This window comes from Glycine max, chromosome 12 (genome assembly GCF_000004515.6).
Source record: "Glycine max cultivar Williams 82 chromosome 12, Glycine_max_v4.0, whole genome shotgun sequence".
Classification (NCBI taxonomy): Eukaryota; Viridiplantae; Streptophyta; class Magnoliopsida; order Fabales; family Fabaceae; genus Glycine; species Glycine max.
The window spans coordinates 27,121,623-27,136,421 of NC_038248.2; the positions used below are offsets into that span (position 1 = coordinate 27,121,623).

General features: G+C 39.6%; 1 protein-coding gene across 1 annotated transcript; it reads left to right on the forward strand.

Moving 5' to 3' along the window:
• The first annotated feature begins 9,019 nt into the window (after positions 1-9,019).
• Positions 9,020-9,502, forward strand: LOC102667443 (uncharacterized). The gene has a single exon (XM_006593103.1). It carries the CDS (start codon positions 9,020-9,022, stop codon positions 9,500-9,502), a length of 483 nt encoding a protein of 160 aa, XP_006593166.1.
• The last annotated feature ends 5,297 nt before the right edge of the window (positions 9,503-14,799 follow it).

Sequence of the window (14,799 nt, forward strand, 5' to 3'; positions counted from 1 at the left end):
TTCCTTGCTTGTGAGTTGCCATATAGGGAATTGGAAAGGAGGATTGGTGCCATATCTTGAAGAATTTGAGTCAAGAAGAAAGGGGCCAACCACCTTAAGAGCTATTGGACTAAGAAGCACTCCAAATTGAGTGAAATACTAAAGAGAGAATAGCCACCACAATTGAGGACTTTTTTTTTTGTAATTTTGTAATTGGCAATTTGTTTTGCTTTCAAATTTTGTAACAAAAAGGCCTTTCATTGGAAGTAAGTTGGGAGCCTCCAATAGGTCACCCTACTTCCATTTGTGTGTAATAATTTTAGGTAATTTTCCCTTAGGATAGTGAGTGTTTTGTTGGGAACCTTAAATGAGGTCATCCAAACACTGTTAGGATCCGCCTAGTTTGCATTTCTTGCAGTTTAATTTCTTGCTTACTTTCATAGCTTATTTCCTTTACCCTCCATTGTCAAACCGCCTAGATAGCTTGCCTTTTACCAATTAGTTTTTACCTTATCTTTCACACCTCTTTTAGTGTTTATTTTGGCTAGTTTCAACCATAGTTTCTTTTACCTTTTTTTCAAACCCCCAACAAGAAAGAACCATAACTTAGGAACCAACATGAGTCTTCATTCTTCATCTAGTGTTAATGGTGAGGGTTCTACTCCTAACGACCCCTTGTATAAGATATTAGATGAGTTGAGATCCCTTAAGTTGTGGAAAGAAAAACAAGAGAGAAAAGAAAAAGGTAAAAAAAGAGTGGAAGAAGTAAAGATAAAAGAGAGAAAATAAGAGAGGAAGAAAGAAGAAAAATAATGAAAGAAATGAAAAGAGAAAAACATGCCTCCTATAGTAGTCATAACTCTTGCAAGAGCCTAAGTGAAAGACATTTTGAAATAAAGACAAATATTAAAGAAACTTCCCCTCTTAAACAACCTCCACATTTGCTCCTTTGTAAAAAGACACTTGTTCGCATTGCCACACCTCTTAGGCTTGAGTTTATTCCTCAAGTAAAGGAGTTGTTGGATGAGGGTTTGGTTCGCAAGAGCTTAAATCCTTGTGCTTTGTTGGTGCCCAAAATAGGTATTATTAGGCACCAAATCCCTAAAATAGGTGGTATGATGAATGCTTTGGGTGGTGCAACACTCATTTGTAAAATCACTCGTGCACCCAACATCTTCATGATTTGTGTACATAGGGACTCATTAGGTAGGTTTGTTCTTATTTTTAGTTTCAATACAAACTTAGGTACTCATATGGGACACCTTAGGTTTGTCATACTTTTTGGTAGGAATAATCAACATGAAAATACAGAAAAAGGTATGTTCTATTGCTTTACTTTTCTTAATTTTTTAAATTGTGATCAAGGGGTTCCCATGAACCCTAAGAGAATAAAAGTCATTCCTGAGTGGCCCTCTCCACCAAGTGTAAGAAAAATTTGGGGCTTCCATGACTTAACAAACTTTTACAAAAGGTTTGTCCCATATTTTTCTATACTTATAGAACCACTCATTGAGTGGGTGAGGAACTATGTTCCTTCATGGGAAGATGCTCAGGAAATGAGTTTTCAGACCTTACCTTACTTCAACATACTAAACACCACTAATACATATGTTTTTGTTCTTTTTACAGGTGTTGAGGAAAAAAGCCCAGAGTTTCAAGAACCTCGGGATTTGAGGTCAAATCCTTTTCAAGGGGTAGGGAATGATGCAATCCTACCCCGCAAGGGCATTGGATAGAAGAACCCAAGTAGAATGGGCCAAAGAGAGAAGGCCCTAGGGTTCTTATGAGCCTTAGGGTAGATTTCGGGCCCATGGGCTAAGTACGAGCCCACTTATCTTTGTAAATATTAGATTAAGGTTTCATTATTTTTGGGCTTTGTATTTAGGGCTCCATAATGTAGGTAGGGTACCCTAGAAATATAGGATTTTTCAGCCCTTGTATTTTAGGGCACCTAGACTAGTTTTTGTATTAGGGGTAGTTTTGTAATTTCACATGCACTAAGTGGATATTTGATGTGTGTGGTTGGAAATAAATTTAATTGAATTGGTAGAAGCCCAATCCAATTAAATTTTAGAGGGGGAGGTGAGCATTTGCTTACTACACCCCATTGCCACATCATATAGTCACACTTTGTGCATGTCCTTCATGCTTTTCATGCCTCATGACACCTAAGCACACTTAGTGGAGAATCTTAGAATTGATCTTGGATTAGTGGGCTGAACCATAACTAAAATTCACTAATCATAATTAGTGAAATTTTGGCTCCACAAATTCAATTTCAAATTCAAGTGAAATTTGAATTTCCCTCCAATTTTGTGTGACACTTAGGCTATAAATAGAGGTCATGTGTGTGCATTTTTTTTTTAATCTACTCTAAACAGCAACAAACCACAAGACAATGGAGGATATACATGGAGAATAAGATGAAGAACAAAGAATTAAAGAGAATTCACCGAACAAAAAGATAGAGGAAGAAAAAGAACATCACCTAGATGAAGATGCTCTTGATACCACATGGTGCAAGCTCCATTGGAGCTTGTAGGCCTAGGATATTCTTCATCAATGGATTCCTTTGCTTCTTGGAAGATGAATGGCAGCGAAATGGAGAAAGGGAGAGAGAGAGGAGATGCCACTTCAAGGAGAAGATGAGTCTAGAAGAAGCTCACCACCATAGGAGGCCATGGATAAGAGCTTGGAGGAAGAAGGAGATGAATGAAGGGAGAGGGAGAGAAGAGCACGAAATTTTGTTCTCTAAATGAGCTTTGAAATCTGAAGTTTAATATTCAAATGATCAAAGTTGAAAAAACTAGTCTAGCTTACCAATTCAATTGAATTTATTTCCAACCACACACATCAAATATCCACTTAATGCATGTGAAATTACAAAACTACCCCTAATACAAAAACTAGTCTAGGTGCCCTAAAATACAAGGGCTGAAAAATCCTATATTTATAGGGTACCCTACCTACATTATGGAGCCCTAAATACAAGGCCCAAAAATAATGAAACCTTAATCTAATATTTACAAAGATAAGTGGGCTCGTACTTAGCCCATGGGCCCGAAATCTACCCTAAGGCTCATAAGAACCCTAGGGCCTTCTCTTGCATCTTTGGCCCATTCTACTTGGGGTCTTCTATCCAATGCCCTTGCGGGGTAGGATTGCATCACTAACCGCCTGAATTCTTTTTGTGTCTCTCTTCTCCCATTTCCAAAAGAACAAAGGACTAACCGCCTGAATTCTTTTGTGTCTCCCTTCTCCCTTGTCAAAGAATTCAGAATGACACAGTTTGAGAATTCTTTTGATTCTTCCCTTTCCCATATACAAAAGATTTCAAATGACTAACCGCCTGAGAATTCTTTTGTATCCCCATTCACAAAGTTTCAAAGGTTTAACCACCTGAGAACTTTGTCTTAACACATTGGAGGGTACATCCTTTGTGGTACAAGTAGAGGGTACATCTACTTGGGTTGTTGACTGAGAACAAGAGAAGGTACATCTCTTGTGGATCAGTTCTAGTGGAGGGTACATCCACTAGGTTATTCAAAGAGAACAAGGGAGGGTACATCCCTTGTGGATCTTTGCTTGTAAAAGGATTTTTAAAAGGTTGAAAAGAAAACTCAAGGACCGCAGGTCGCTTAGGGACTAGATGTAGGCACGGGTTGTTGCCGAACCAATATAAAAACTCTTGTGTGTTTGTCTGCTTCTTCCCTACTCTTTTAATTTCCGCTGTGCATTTTAATTCCCACTTTTACTTTTGGTTAAGTTTCTTTTTTGTTCTTCATTTACTTAACAACATAGAAAAGCCTTAGAAGAGTAAATTTTTAATTAGTAAAGGTTTAGGAATAATTAATTCAACCCCCCATTTTTAATTATTCTGAGGCCACTTGATCGAACATATTCAAGTTCTAATGTACCACAATTTTTTGCTAGCATTGCACAACCAGAAGTTCAAGCCCAAACCATTACATATCTACTATCATTGATTCAGCTAATTCACAATAATTTGTTTCATGGTTTACCAAATGAAGACCCATATGCACACCTAGCCAGTTACATTGAAATATGCAATACTATTAGGCTAGCTCGTATGCTTGAAGATGTAATCCGATTGAGCTTGTTTTCATTCTCACAATCTGGAGAAGCTAAGAGGTAGCTTCATTCATTTGAATGGCAATAGTCTTAAGACATGGGATGAAGTTGTGGAGAAATTTCTAAAGAAATATTTTCCTGAGTCTAAGACTGTGGAAGGCAAAGCCGCCATCTCTTCTTTTCACCAATTTCCAAATGAATCTCTGAGTGAGGCCTTAGAAAAATTTTGTGGTTTATTGAGAAAGACCCCCACTCATGGATTCTCAGAACCGATACAGCTCAACATTTTTATGGATGGGTTAAGACCGCAGTCCAAGCAATTGTTGGATGTGGATGCCTCCGCAGGGGGAAAAATCAAGTTGAGGACCCCTGAAGAAGCCAAGGATCTCATTGAAAATATGGCTACAAGTGACATTGCTATTCTGAGAGATAGAGTCCACATTCCTTCTAAAAAGAGCTTATTGGAGCTAACCTCACAAGATGCATTGTTGGCACAGAACAAGTTGCTATCTAAGCAACTTGAGGCATTGACTGAAACACTAAGTTGCCAACTCAAATTCATTCTGCGCATACTTCACATTCTTCTGTTTTGCAGGTTGCAGGATGCACAATTTATGGTGGTGCTCATGAATCTGGATGTTGCATCCCTAATGAAGAACAAGTCACGCATGAAGTCAATTACATGGGGAACAAGCCCAGAAACAATTTTAATGCAGGTGGATTTTCCAGATTCCAGCATGAACAGCAATACAACCAACAACAGGGACAATGGAGGAACCATCCTGTGAATCAATTCAATAGAGACCAAGGGGGATCATCCGTAAGGCCGCAACAACAAGGGCCTAGTCTCTATGATCACACCACGAAGTTGGAAGAGACTCTAACTCAATTTATGCCGGTTTCTATGTCTAACCAGAAGAGCACAGAGTCTGCCATAAAGAATCTGGAGGTCCAAGTGGGACAGCTCGCAAAACAGTTGGCGGATAGGTCGTCAAGCCGCTTTAGTGCTAACACTGAGAAAAATACAAAGGAAGAATGTAAAGTTGTCATGACAAGGAGCAGAATGGAAACCCATGTGGATGAAAGAAAAGTTGAGAAGAAGATGGAGGAACACAAACAACAGCTAGCAGCTGAGCCAGCACTTAAACCAATTGACGATTTAGTTGAACTTGAAGAAATTGTTGAGGAAGCAGAAGGTGATGAAGAAGGAGAGACACCAATAAGAGACTATCAAGAGAAAATAAATAAGAAGGAAGAAAAAGAAAAAGAAGAAGAAGAAGAAACAAAAGAAAAAGAACAAAAAGTAAACAAGTTGAAAAATGAAAAACAAAAAGAGAAGGTTGTTGAGATTGAAAACAAGAAGAGAAAGAGTGAGGCTAACATAGAAAAGAAGAAAGAGGCTACTCCTATTGAATGCAATGAGGTACCTTATCCATTGGTACCCTCCCGGAAAGATAAAGAGTGACATTTGGCCAGATATCTTCAAGAAATTGGAAATTATTTTGCCATTTGGAGAAGCACTTCAGCAAATGCCCCTCTATGCCAAATTTTTGAAGGATATGCTAACTAAAAAGAACTGGTACATCCATAGTGACATAATTATTGTGGAAGGTAACTCTAGTGCTGTGATTCAATGCATTCTTCCACCCAAGCATAAAGATCCTGGAGTTGTCACGATACTGTGTTCTATTAGTGAGATTGCTATAGGCAAAGCTCTCATAGACTTGGGAGCTGGTATCAGTTTAATGCCTCTTTGCATATGCCAACGACTTGGAGAGATAGAGATAATGCCTACATGCATGACCCTCCAGTTAGCTGACCGCTCCATTACAAGGCCATATGGAGTCATCGAAGTGGGACCAATGTTATGACATTTAGGGTTTTGAGAATTTTTGTTCAGCGCTAAGTTGGACCTGTACGGCTAAGCGCCACTTTGATTTTGTAAGTTTTCCTTTGTAATAAGGCTAAGCTCATCTGTGCGCTAAGCCCTTGTTGTGTGTTGAGCTAAGCGCCCTGTTGCGCTAAGCTTAACTCCTTCACTGTCTTTTAAGTTTTGTAGTACGACCAGGTTGCAGGATGGATGCATGAAGACCAGGTTGCTATGCTAAATGAAGAAACCGATCAAGATCAGCCGAATTGGGTGCAGCCATGTCCCCTAGACTTTGAATTGAGAAATTGGCAGATCATAGAGCAACCCGAGATTTATGATTTGATGTAATTAAACATTCCCAGATCCTATTGCTATGCCTAAGGCTTTAGGATTCACATGTTGTTGAGCGTACTTTTCTTTTCAATTCTAGTGATCGTTAATAAAATGCATTTCAAAGACATATTTCCTTCTGCATCTCTTAACATATTTATTTTCGTTGCAATTAAATGAGTTGCTGCATATCTAATAATGAGTTTTGTGAAGACATTGATATCGAGATCCCTAATGTCAATTTTGAGATGCCAATCAACCGAGTTGAGGAAAATGAAGAGAATGATTGGGAATTGCCTCCTGATTTGTTGAGGATGGTGGAGCAAGAAGAGAGGGAAATAGAGCCGCATCAAGAGGAAACAGAGGTTGTCAACTTGGGCACTAGTGAAGAGAAAAAGGAGGTCAAGATTGGCACTTGTGTGTCAATTGACATCTGAGAAGAGTTGGTGGCCCTGTTGCAAGACTACCAAGACATCTTCGCTTGGTCTTATCAGGATATGTCTGGTTTAAGCTCAGAAATTATGCAACAAAGGCTACCGTTGAATCCCGACTGCTCCCCAGTGAAACAAAAATTGAGTAGAATGAAGCATGAGATGTCCCTAAAGATAAAAGAAGAGGTGAAGAAACAATTTGATGTAGGTTTATTGGTCGTCGCCCGGTACCCTGAGTGGGTTGCCAACATCGTGCCGATCCCCAAAAAGGATGGAAAAGTGCGAATGTGCATGGACTATCAAGATCTTGATGTGCCATTATTTTCTCCTATTTCTTAAACCTTTTTGCATGATTTTAATTACAGATTAGTCTTAATTGTCAAATTAATTAGGCAGTTTTATTATTTGGGCTCATTCAGCTAATTTGATGTTTTTAATCTAATTTCAGGAATTAATGAAGCATTGAGCTTAATCCGGATTTTGGTCGTGGACTTAAAAAGGGCAAATAAAGCAACATTTACCTTAGTTAATTTCTAATTAGGAGATTGCAATTTTATTTTACGTTGTTCAGTGTTTATTTCGTTTTGGGCAAGAATAATGTAATAGGGCCCAGTGACTTTGAGTGACCCTTATAAATAGCAGCCTTGGGATTCATGTAAGGGGGATTCCATTATTCAGAGCATAGGGTTTTAAGGCTTTACGTTTTTAGCTTTGGTTTACTGTTCACGTTAAGGTATTTTGCATTTTTCTTCTTTTAATTGCAATTTCGTTTTTTTGTTCCTTCTTCTGCTTTCATTTATGTTTTCTGCTTTAGTTTCATTTACGTTTTCCGCTTTTGTTGAAATTATGGAAGACTAAATTTCTAATATTGTTTCCTTCTGAAGACGAAGCTAAACTCTCTTCGAGGTTCTGTTTATAATGTAGCTTCCTAGCAGTTTTTCCTTCACCAATTAACCCACATTCGTTACAGTTAATCTATGCACGCTTCGTGTTCGATTAATTTCCTCTGAGCTTAACTTACGTTTATGCTTAATGAACAAAGGGTTAATTGGTGTATGTGTTGCCTAATCACGTATTGACAACCCTAAGTTGATTTTCGCTTAGTAAATTAAAATAGGGTTGGATTAAGTGGTTAACTGTTAGGGACGAATTCTCCATAATCTAGGACAAGAGAATGGCTTCTGAATAAGAAGAAACAACACATTTTTAATACTATTAATTATGTATTCCAGTTCGCTTGCTCTTTAATTCACAAAACAAACAACCCCTCCCCCCCCCCAATTGTTACTGTTATTACGAAGCATATTATGAACATTTTGTTAGTCATTGCTCGTTGGGAAACGACCTAGGATCACTTCCAAGTTACTGCATTCTAATGTTTATTTGATTCGGGTACGACCTCGATCAATCTAAATCGAGCCAGTCCAAAGGATAATTTTCTTTTGCCACACATTGATGTTCTCGTGGATAATACGACCTATTTTGCCCTATTCTCTTTCATGGATGGGTTATCAGGGTATAATCAAATAAAGATGGCACCAGAGGACATGGAGAAGAAGACTTTCATTACTCTATGGGGAACCTTATGTTATAAGGTGATGTCGTTTGGGCTAAAAAATGTTGGGGCAACATACTAATGACATGATGCATAAGGAGATTGAAGTCTACGTAGATGACATGATTGCAAAATCAAGAACAGAGGAGGAGCACTTAATCAATTTGCGAAAGTTATTCTAGCGACTACGTAAATACAAGTTAAGATTGAATCCTGTGAAGTGCACGTTTGGGGTAAAATCTGGAAAGTTGCTCGATTTTGTTGTGAGCCAGAAAGGAATAAAAGTGGATCCGAACAAGGTGAAAGCAATGCTCGAGATGCCCGAGCCACATACAGAGAAACAAGTCTGGGGGTTCTTGGGGAGGTTGAATTGCATCGCTAGATTCATATCACAGTTAACTGCCACTTGTGAGCCTCTTTTCAGGTTGTTGCGTAAGAATCAGTCTGTTAAGTGGGATGATGATTGTCAGGTAGCATTTGAGAGAATTAAATGGTGTTTGATGAATCCTCTTGTGCTCGTACCACCAGTGCCTAGAAGACCTCTTATTTTGTACATGATTGTGTTAGATTTGTCGATGGGGTGTATGTTGGGGCAACACGATGAATCCAGAAAAAGAACGAGTTGTTTATTACTTGAGCAAGAAATTCACAACATGTGAGATGAACTACTTGTTACTAGAAAGGACATGTTGTGCCTTGGCGTGGGAAGCTCACCGTTTGAGACAATAAATGTTGAATTACACTACTTGGTTGGTGTCCAAAATGGATCCAGTCAAGTACATCTTTGAAAAGTCCGCTCTTACTGGGAGAATAGCTCGATGGCAGGTTTTGTTGTCAGAATTTGATATTGTTTATGTCACTCGGAAGGTAGTAAAAGGGAGCGCCTTGGCAGATTATCTAGCTCAACAACCCATAAGTGATTATCAGCCTATGCATCCAGAATTCCCTGACGAGGATATTATGGCCCTATTTGAGGAAGATGGTGAAGATGAAGACAAAGACAAGTGGATTGCATTGTTCGATGGTGCGTCTAATGCATTGGGTCATGGAATTAGGGCAATGTTGGTTTCGCCAGGCAAACAATGTTTGCCTTTCACAACTAGATTGTGTTTCGATTGTACAAATAATATGGCAGAGTACGAAGCATGCACCCTAGGAATCCGAGCAGCAATTAACTTTAGGGTTAAGTTGCTCAAAGTGTACGAAAATTCGGCATTGGTAATTCATCAATTGAAAGATGAATAGGAGACCAGAGACCATAAGTTGATACCTTAGCAGGCTTACATCAAGGAATTGATGAAAATCTTTGATGATATATCATTTCATCACATTCCTAGACAGGAAAACCAAATGGCAGATGCTCTTGCCACTCTGTCGTCCATGTTCAAAATAGGCCCTCACAGAGATTTGTTGTGCATAGACATCAAATGTCACATTAAGCCTGCACACTATTTTTTTATAGAAGAAAATGAGGATGGTAAGCCTTGGTATTTTGATATCAAACGATACATCAAGGACAAGGAATACCCACCTGAGGCCTCTGACAATGACAAAAGGACATTACAGAGGTTGGCAGCCAGTTTCCTTTTGAGTGGGGATGTCCTATACAAAAGAAACCATGATATGGTATTAATTCGATGTGTGAATGCAAATAAGGCTAAGCAGATACTAATAGAGATACATGAAGGATTCTTTGACACCCATGCCAATGGCTATGCCATGGTCCGAAAGATTCTAAGAGTCGGGTATTACTGGATCACCATGGAGAGTGATTGTTGTATTCACGTCAGGAAATGCCACAAGTGCCAAACCTTTGCAAATAATGTTAATGTTCCACTCATACCATTGAATGTGTTGTCAGCACCATGGTCGTTCTCGATGTGGGGCACATACATGATTGGGGCTATCGAACCCAAGGCTTCGAATGTGCATCGTTTCATCTTAGTTGTGTCGCAACGTGCCCTTTTGCGGGCAAGCGAGGCGAGGCTCACGGGTATGCTTTCCAAAGGAGGAAAGATGCGCGGAGTCGCCACCAATGTTTATTTGTGGAAAACGTCAGGAAAACCGATGGAAACCGGTCAAAATGAAAATTCTAAGTTCGGGAGTTGTATTTACGTTTGAGGAAGGTATTAGCACCTCTCACGTTTGTCTCAAAGGACAACAACCTATTTTTTAGAATTGTGGAAATTGTATTGCCTTAACTTTTATTTCTTTTTATTTTTTGAGGTCGACAAAAGTGGGGCTTTTGCTCCTACGTACCCTCCTTTGGAGAGGAAATCAAACCTACGTAGTTCTTTCTTATGAGTGAATCAAACGATTCTTTTTACTTGAATTTGTGATCATTTTTAAGGCGTTGGACCTTAAAAATGATCATTTTTACCTGGTAAGTGTCATACCCTAATTTCGTCTGGGGATTATTACTTGATGACATGCAACCTTTGGTTAGCCACTTTGAGATACTTGGCATCCTTTGTTGCACAATAAATGAAGTCCCGAGACGTGTCAGAAATCAAAAGGAAGTAGGCTTGCGCGATCCGTGAAATTTCGTAATGTGACGGAAATTGAAAAGAGGTGTTTTTGCGTAATCCGTGAGTTTCCGTAACTCCTTCGAAAGCTAAAAAAGAGTAAATATATATTCCGTAAGGATTTGTAACCTTGCGGAAGGAAAATAAGTATCGTTACGAAATTCGTAAAGTTTCGTAACGTTACGAAAAAAGAATTACCAAAAAAATAGAAGGGGGGTGCATTTAGTAAAAAAGGGAGTACAAATAGCAATCTGGCCCACTTGGGCCTTCCAGATCCTTCCTCCAGAAGGCTATTGCTTTTGGAGGAAGCAACCTTGCTCGCCTGGGCGAGCAGGGTGGCAAGCTCCTCCCCTATTTTGCTATAAATAGGGGGAGGAGTGAAGAAGAAAAGGGTTCAGCCTTCTTGGCACTTCTCATTCTCTCGAAATTGCTGAGGAAAATTATTTCCGTGAAGAAAATCCAAGCCGAGGCACTTCCGTAACGTTTCCGTGAGTAATTACACGAAGATTCTTGACCGTTCTTCAACGGGTAAGTACCTCAAACCGAGCTTTTCAATTCATTTTATGTACCCGTGGTGGTCCACATTTTATTTCATGTATTTTTATTCTCGTTTTCATTTACTTTCCGTACCCCCTTTTGACGTGCTTAGGTCATTTATTTAAGTCATTTCTCGCCTAATCTAAAAATAAAATAAATTTCCACCGATCGTTTGAATTGTATCATCCGTTAATTTTGGTTAAAATGAATTCCGGCCGTTCGGTCGTGCCGTAACCATGTTGGAAATCAAAAAAGAGGTAAAATAATAATATAATAATAATAAAAAAAATACCTTTTAGTAAGATAAAGCAAAAAATCAATCGCCTAGTCAAGCTCGTCCACAAAAATAGAGTTTTGAAAGTTTATCATTTTAGTTTCTTACTAAGTAAAAAGGATCATTTTTAAGGTCCAACGCCTTAAAATGATCACCCTTCAAGTAAAAAGAATCACTTGATTCACCTCTAAAGAAAGAACTACGTAGGTCTGATTTCCTCTCCGAAGGAGGGTACGTAGGAGCAAAAGCCCCACTTTTGTCGACCTCAAAAAAATAAAAAGAAATAAAAGTTAAGGTAACACAATTTTCACAAATCTAAAAAATAGGTTGTTGTCCTTTGAGACAAACGTGAGAGGTGCTAATACCTTCCTCAAGCGTAAATACAACTCCCGAACTTAGAATTTTCATTTTGACCAGTTTCCTTCGGTTTTTCTGACATTTTCCACAAATAAACGTTGGTGGCGACTCCGCGCATCTTTCCTCCTTTGGGAAGCGCACCCGTGAGCCTCGCCTTCACTCGCCCGCAAAAGGGCACGTTGCGACAGTTGGCGACTCCACTGGGGACCTTCTTGTGAGTTAGGCCTATTTTAAGGAATGGTGGATTTGTGAAACTTCGTGTGTGCATTTGTTGAACTGTGTAAAATGTAAATAACTGTTGTCTATTTCGCATTCTTTACATTGCATTCTAAGCACCCATGGGTTTGAGTAAAAAAGGGGCCCTATACCCGGGTTCATGGGAATTTAAGGAGTGGAGCTGAATCTATCATCATGCTAGGTCTCCGATTTGCTTGATAATAGTGAAACCTCGTCTAGAGATTTCTCTCTTTATAATGTGTTGTCGTTGGTATTCCATACCGCCACAATATTATTATCTTGAGTGATGATACCTCTAGAAAACAGCCGTGTGGGTCTTGTCTTTTGTCATGGGAAGCCGGAAGATCCATATCGTCTTCTTAACTGCACACATGGGGCATTGCGCCCCCCAAATGCGCAATAAGGAGAGATAATTTTCCGGGCTCTCGTGTCCGTAAATGCATTCATATCATGCATCGCATAAACATCTCTTCAGCATCATAATGATCATATCGTTCCTGCATTTGTCCGTTATCACATTCCCATTTTGCATGAGTCATTGCATCATCATGCATATGCGTTCAACATACTTTTTGTTCTACATGTTTGCTTATACATGATCCTTGTATTTTCCTCTACAAAACAAAAACAAAAAAAGGGAAGCACGAAAATTCACACTGCATTCTTAGTTGCATATATTCGGTACCATGAGCCAACCATGTTGGGATCATAAACCCATTTCACTTGAAAACAAAATGATTGAACATGGTACCTAATGCATGTTTAACTAAGAAAGGATGTTTCTTCGGGCATCTCAATCTCATAATTACATTTTCCATGCATAACATGCATATTCCCGAGTCTTTCATCCCTATGAAATGTTGTTGAAGTATTGGCGATCAAAATTGCCATTCTCTGGGTTATGGGGTTGAACCAAGCTCGTGCTTTTACGAAAAGGTTCATCGAGTCAAGTTGAAGTATGGAAGTAACCATCTTGCAAAAAATTGGGGCAGAAGATGGATCGGGTTACATCGCTGCTTTGTCTACTGCCAAACACATTTAGGACTGTTAATGTCCTTGTTACTTCCAGTTTCAACTTGACGAAGATGTCATTGGACCATGTTGAAAATCTAAATTGATTCAACCCCATATCCTGCATAAAATTCGCAATACATCAACTGTGCATCATTCGCATACATCCATCTTGTTCATTGGTTGCATTGCTCATTACATTTTTTCCTTGAAAAATAAAAAAAAAGAAAAACTTAATCATTGTTATAAAAAAGAAAAGAACACGCTTTACGGTGCCCTTACCGAACCCGTGCTAGAACTAGAGTAATGGGTGAAGTAGAGGAGGTGCAAGAGCAAATGAAGGCCCAACATGGAGGCCATGAAAGAGCAAATGGCCACAATGATGGAGGCCATGATGAGCGTGAAGAAGATAATGGAAAGCAATGCGGTTGCAATTGCTGCTACCAGCATTGTTGCTAAGGTGAACCCGACGTCCCCATCCGACATCAACCAAATGAATCATCCAACCTCAGATATGGTAGGCAAAGATTTGGGAAGTACGGGCGGCCCCCATTATGCGAAAAGTCAAAACAAGCATGCCTTCCCACCATATGGATTGCCTCCCAACTATACACCATCCAATGTAGCGTACACTCCCAGTAAGAATGTCAATAACTCCACTCCTATACCCATTGAGAGCCAACAACCCCAACTGATCATGCACATGTCTCTTAAACCGTGGGGGAGACGCATGAAATTCCCCATCACAATCTAGCCGACTTCGAGCCTTGGCTCGGATATGCCACTGAAGGGCAAGCAGTTGGTGGTATACCCCTTGAAAACACTTCAAAAGGCCCTCAGTATCACCCCCAGCTACACCTCTTGCATTCCACAACAAGTAAAAACCCTCGTGCTATGGCAGAAATGGAAGAGTTGGATCATTTAGAGGAAAGGCTCAGGGCCATTGAAGGAGGTGAAGATTATGCCTTTGCTAACCTAAAGGAGTTGTTCCTAGAACCCAATATCATCACCCCTCCCAAGTTCAAGGTGCTGGACTTTGACAAGTACAAGGGAACTACTTGCCCCAAGAACCATCTAAAGATGTATTATCGGAAGATGGGGGGCATGCGCAAAAGATGAGGAACTGCTGATACATTCCTTCCAAGAAAATCTTACTGGGGTAGCTGTTACCTGGTACACTAACCTGGAACCTTCTCGAGTCCACTCTTGGAAGGACCTAATGGTTGCCTTCATTAGGCAGTATCAGTACAATTTTGATATGGTTCCGGATAGGATGCAACAACAGAACATGTGCAAAAAGGGGCACAGATCTTTCAAAGAATACGCCCAAAGGTGGAGAGACCTGGCAGCTCAAGTGGCACCTCAATGACGGAGAAAAAATGATAATGATAGTAGACACATTACCAGTATTCTACTATGAAAAGATGGTGGACTACACACCTTCAAGCTTTGATGATATGGTCTTCACCGACAAAAGGATCAAAGTGAGTCTGAAAAAAAGGAAAATTTAGTCATCCTGCTTGGACGAATGAGAAAACTGGGGCAAATTAAGAGGGTGAGAATGAGGGACAAGCCCATGCTGTGACTGCCATTCCTATACA

Bases quoted from the DNA above. Each gene is read 5' to 3' on its own strand.
- LOC102667443 (XM_006593103.1), top strand. From the start codon at position 9,020: ATGGATCCAGTCAAGTACATCTTTGAAAAGTCCGCTCTTACTGGGAGA.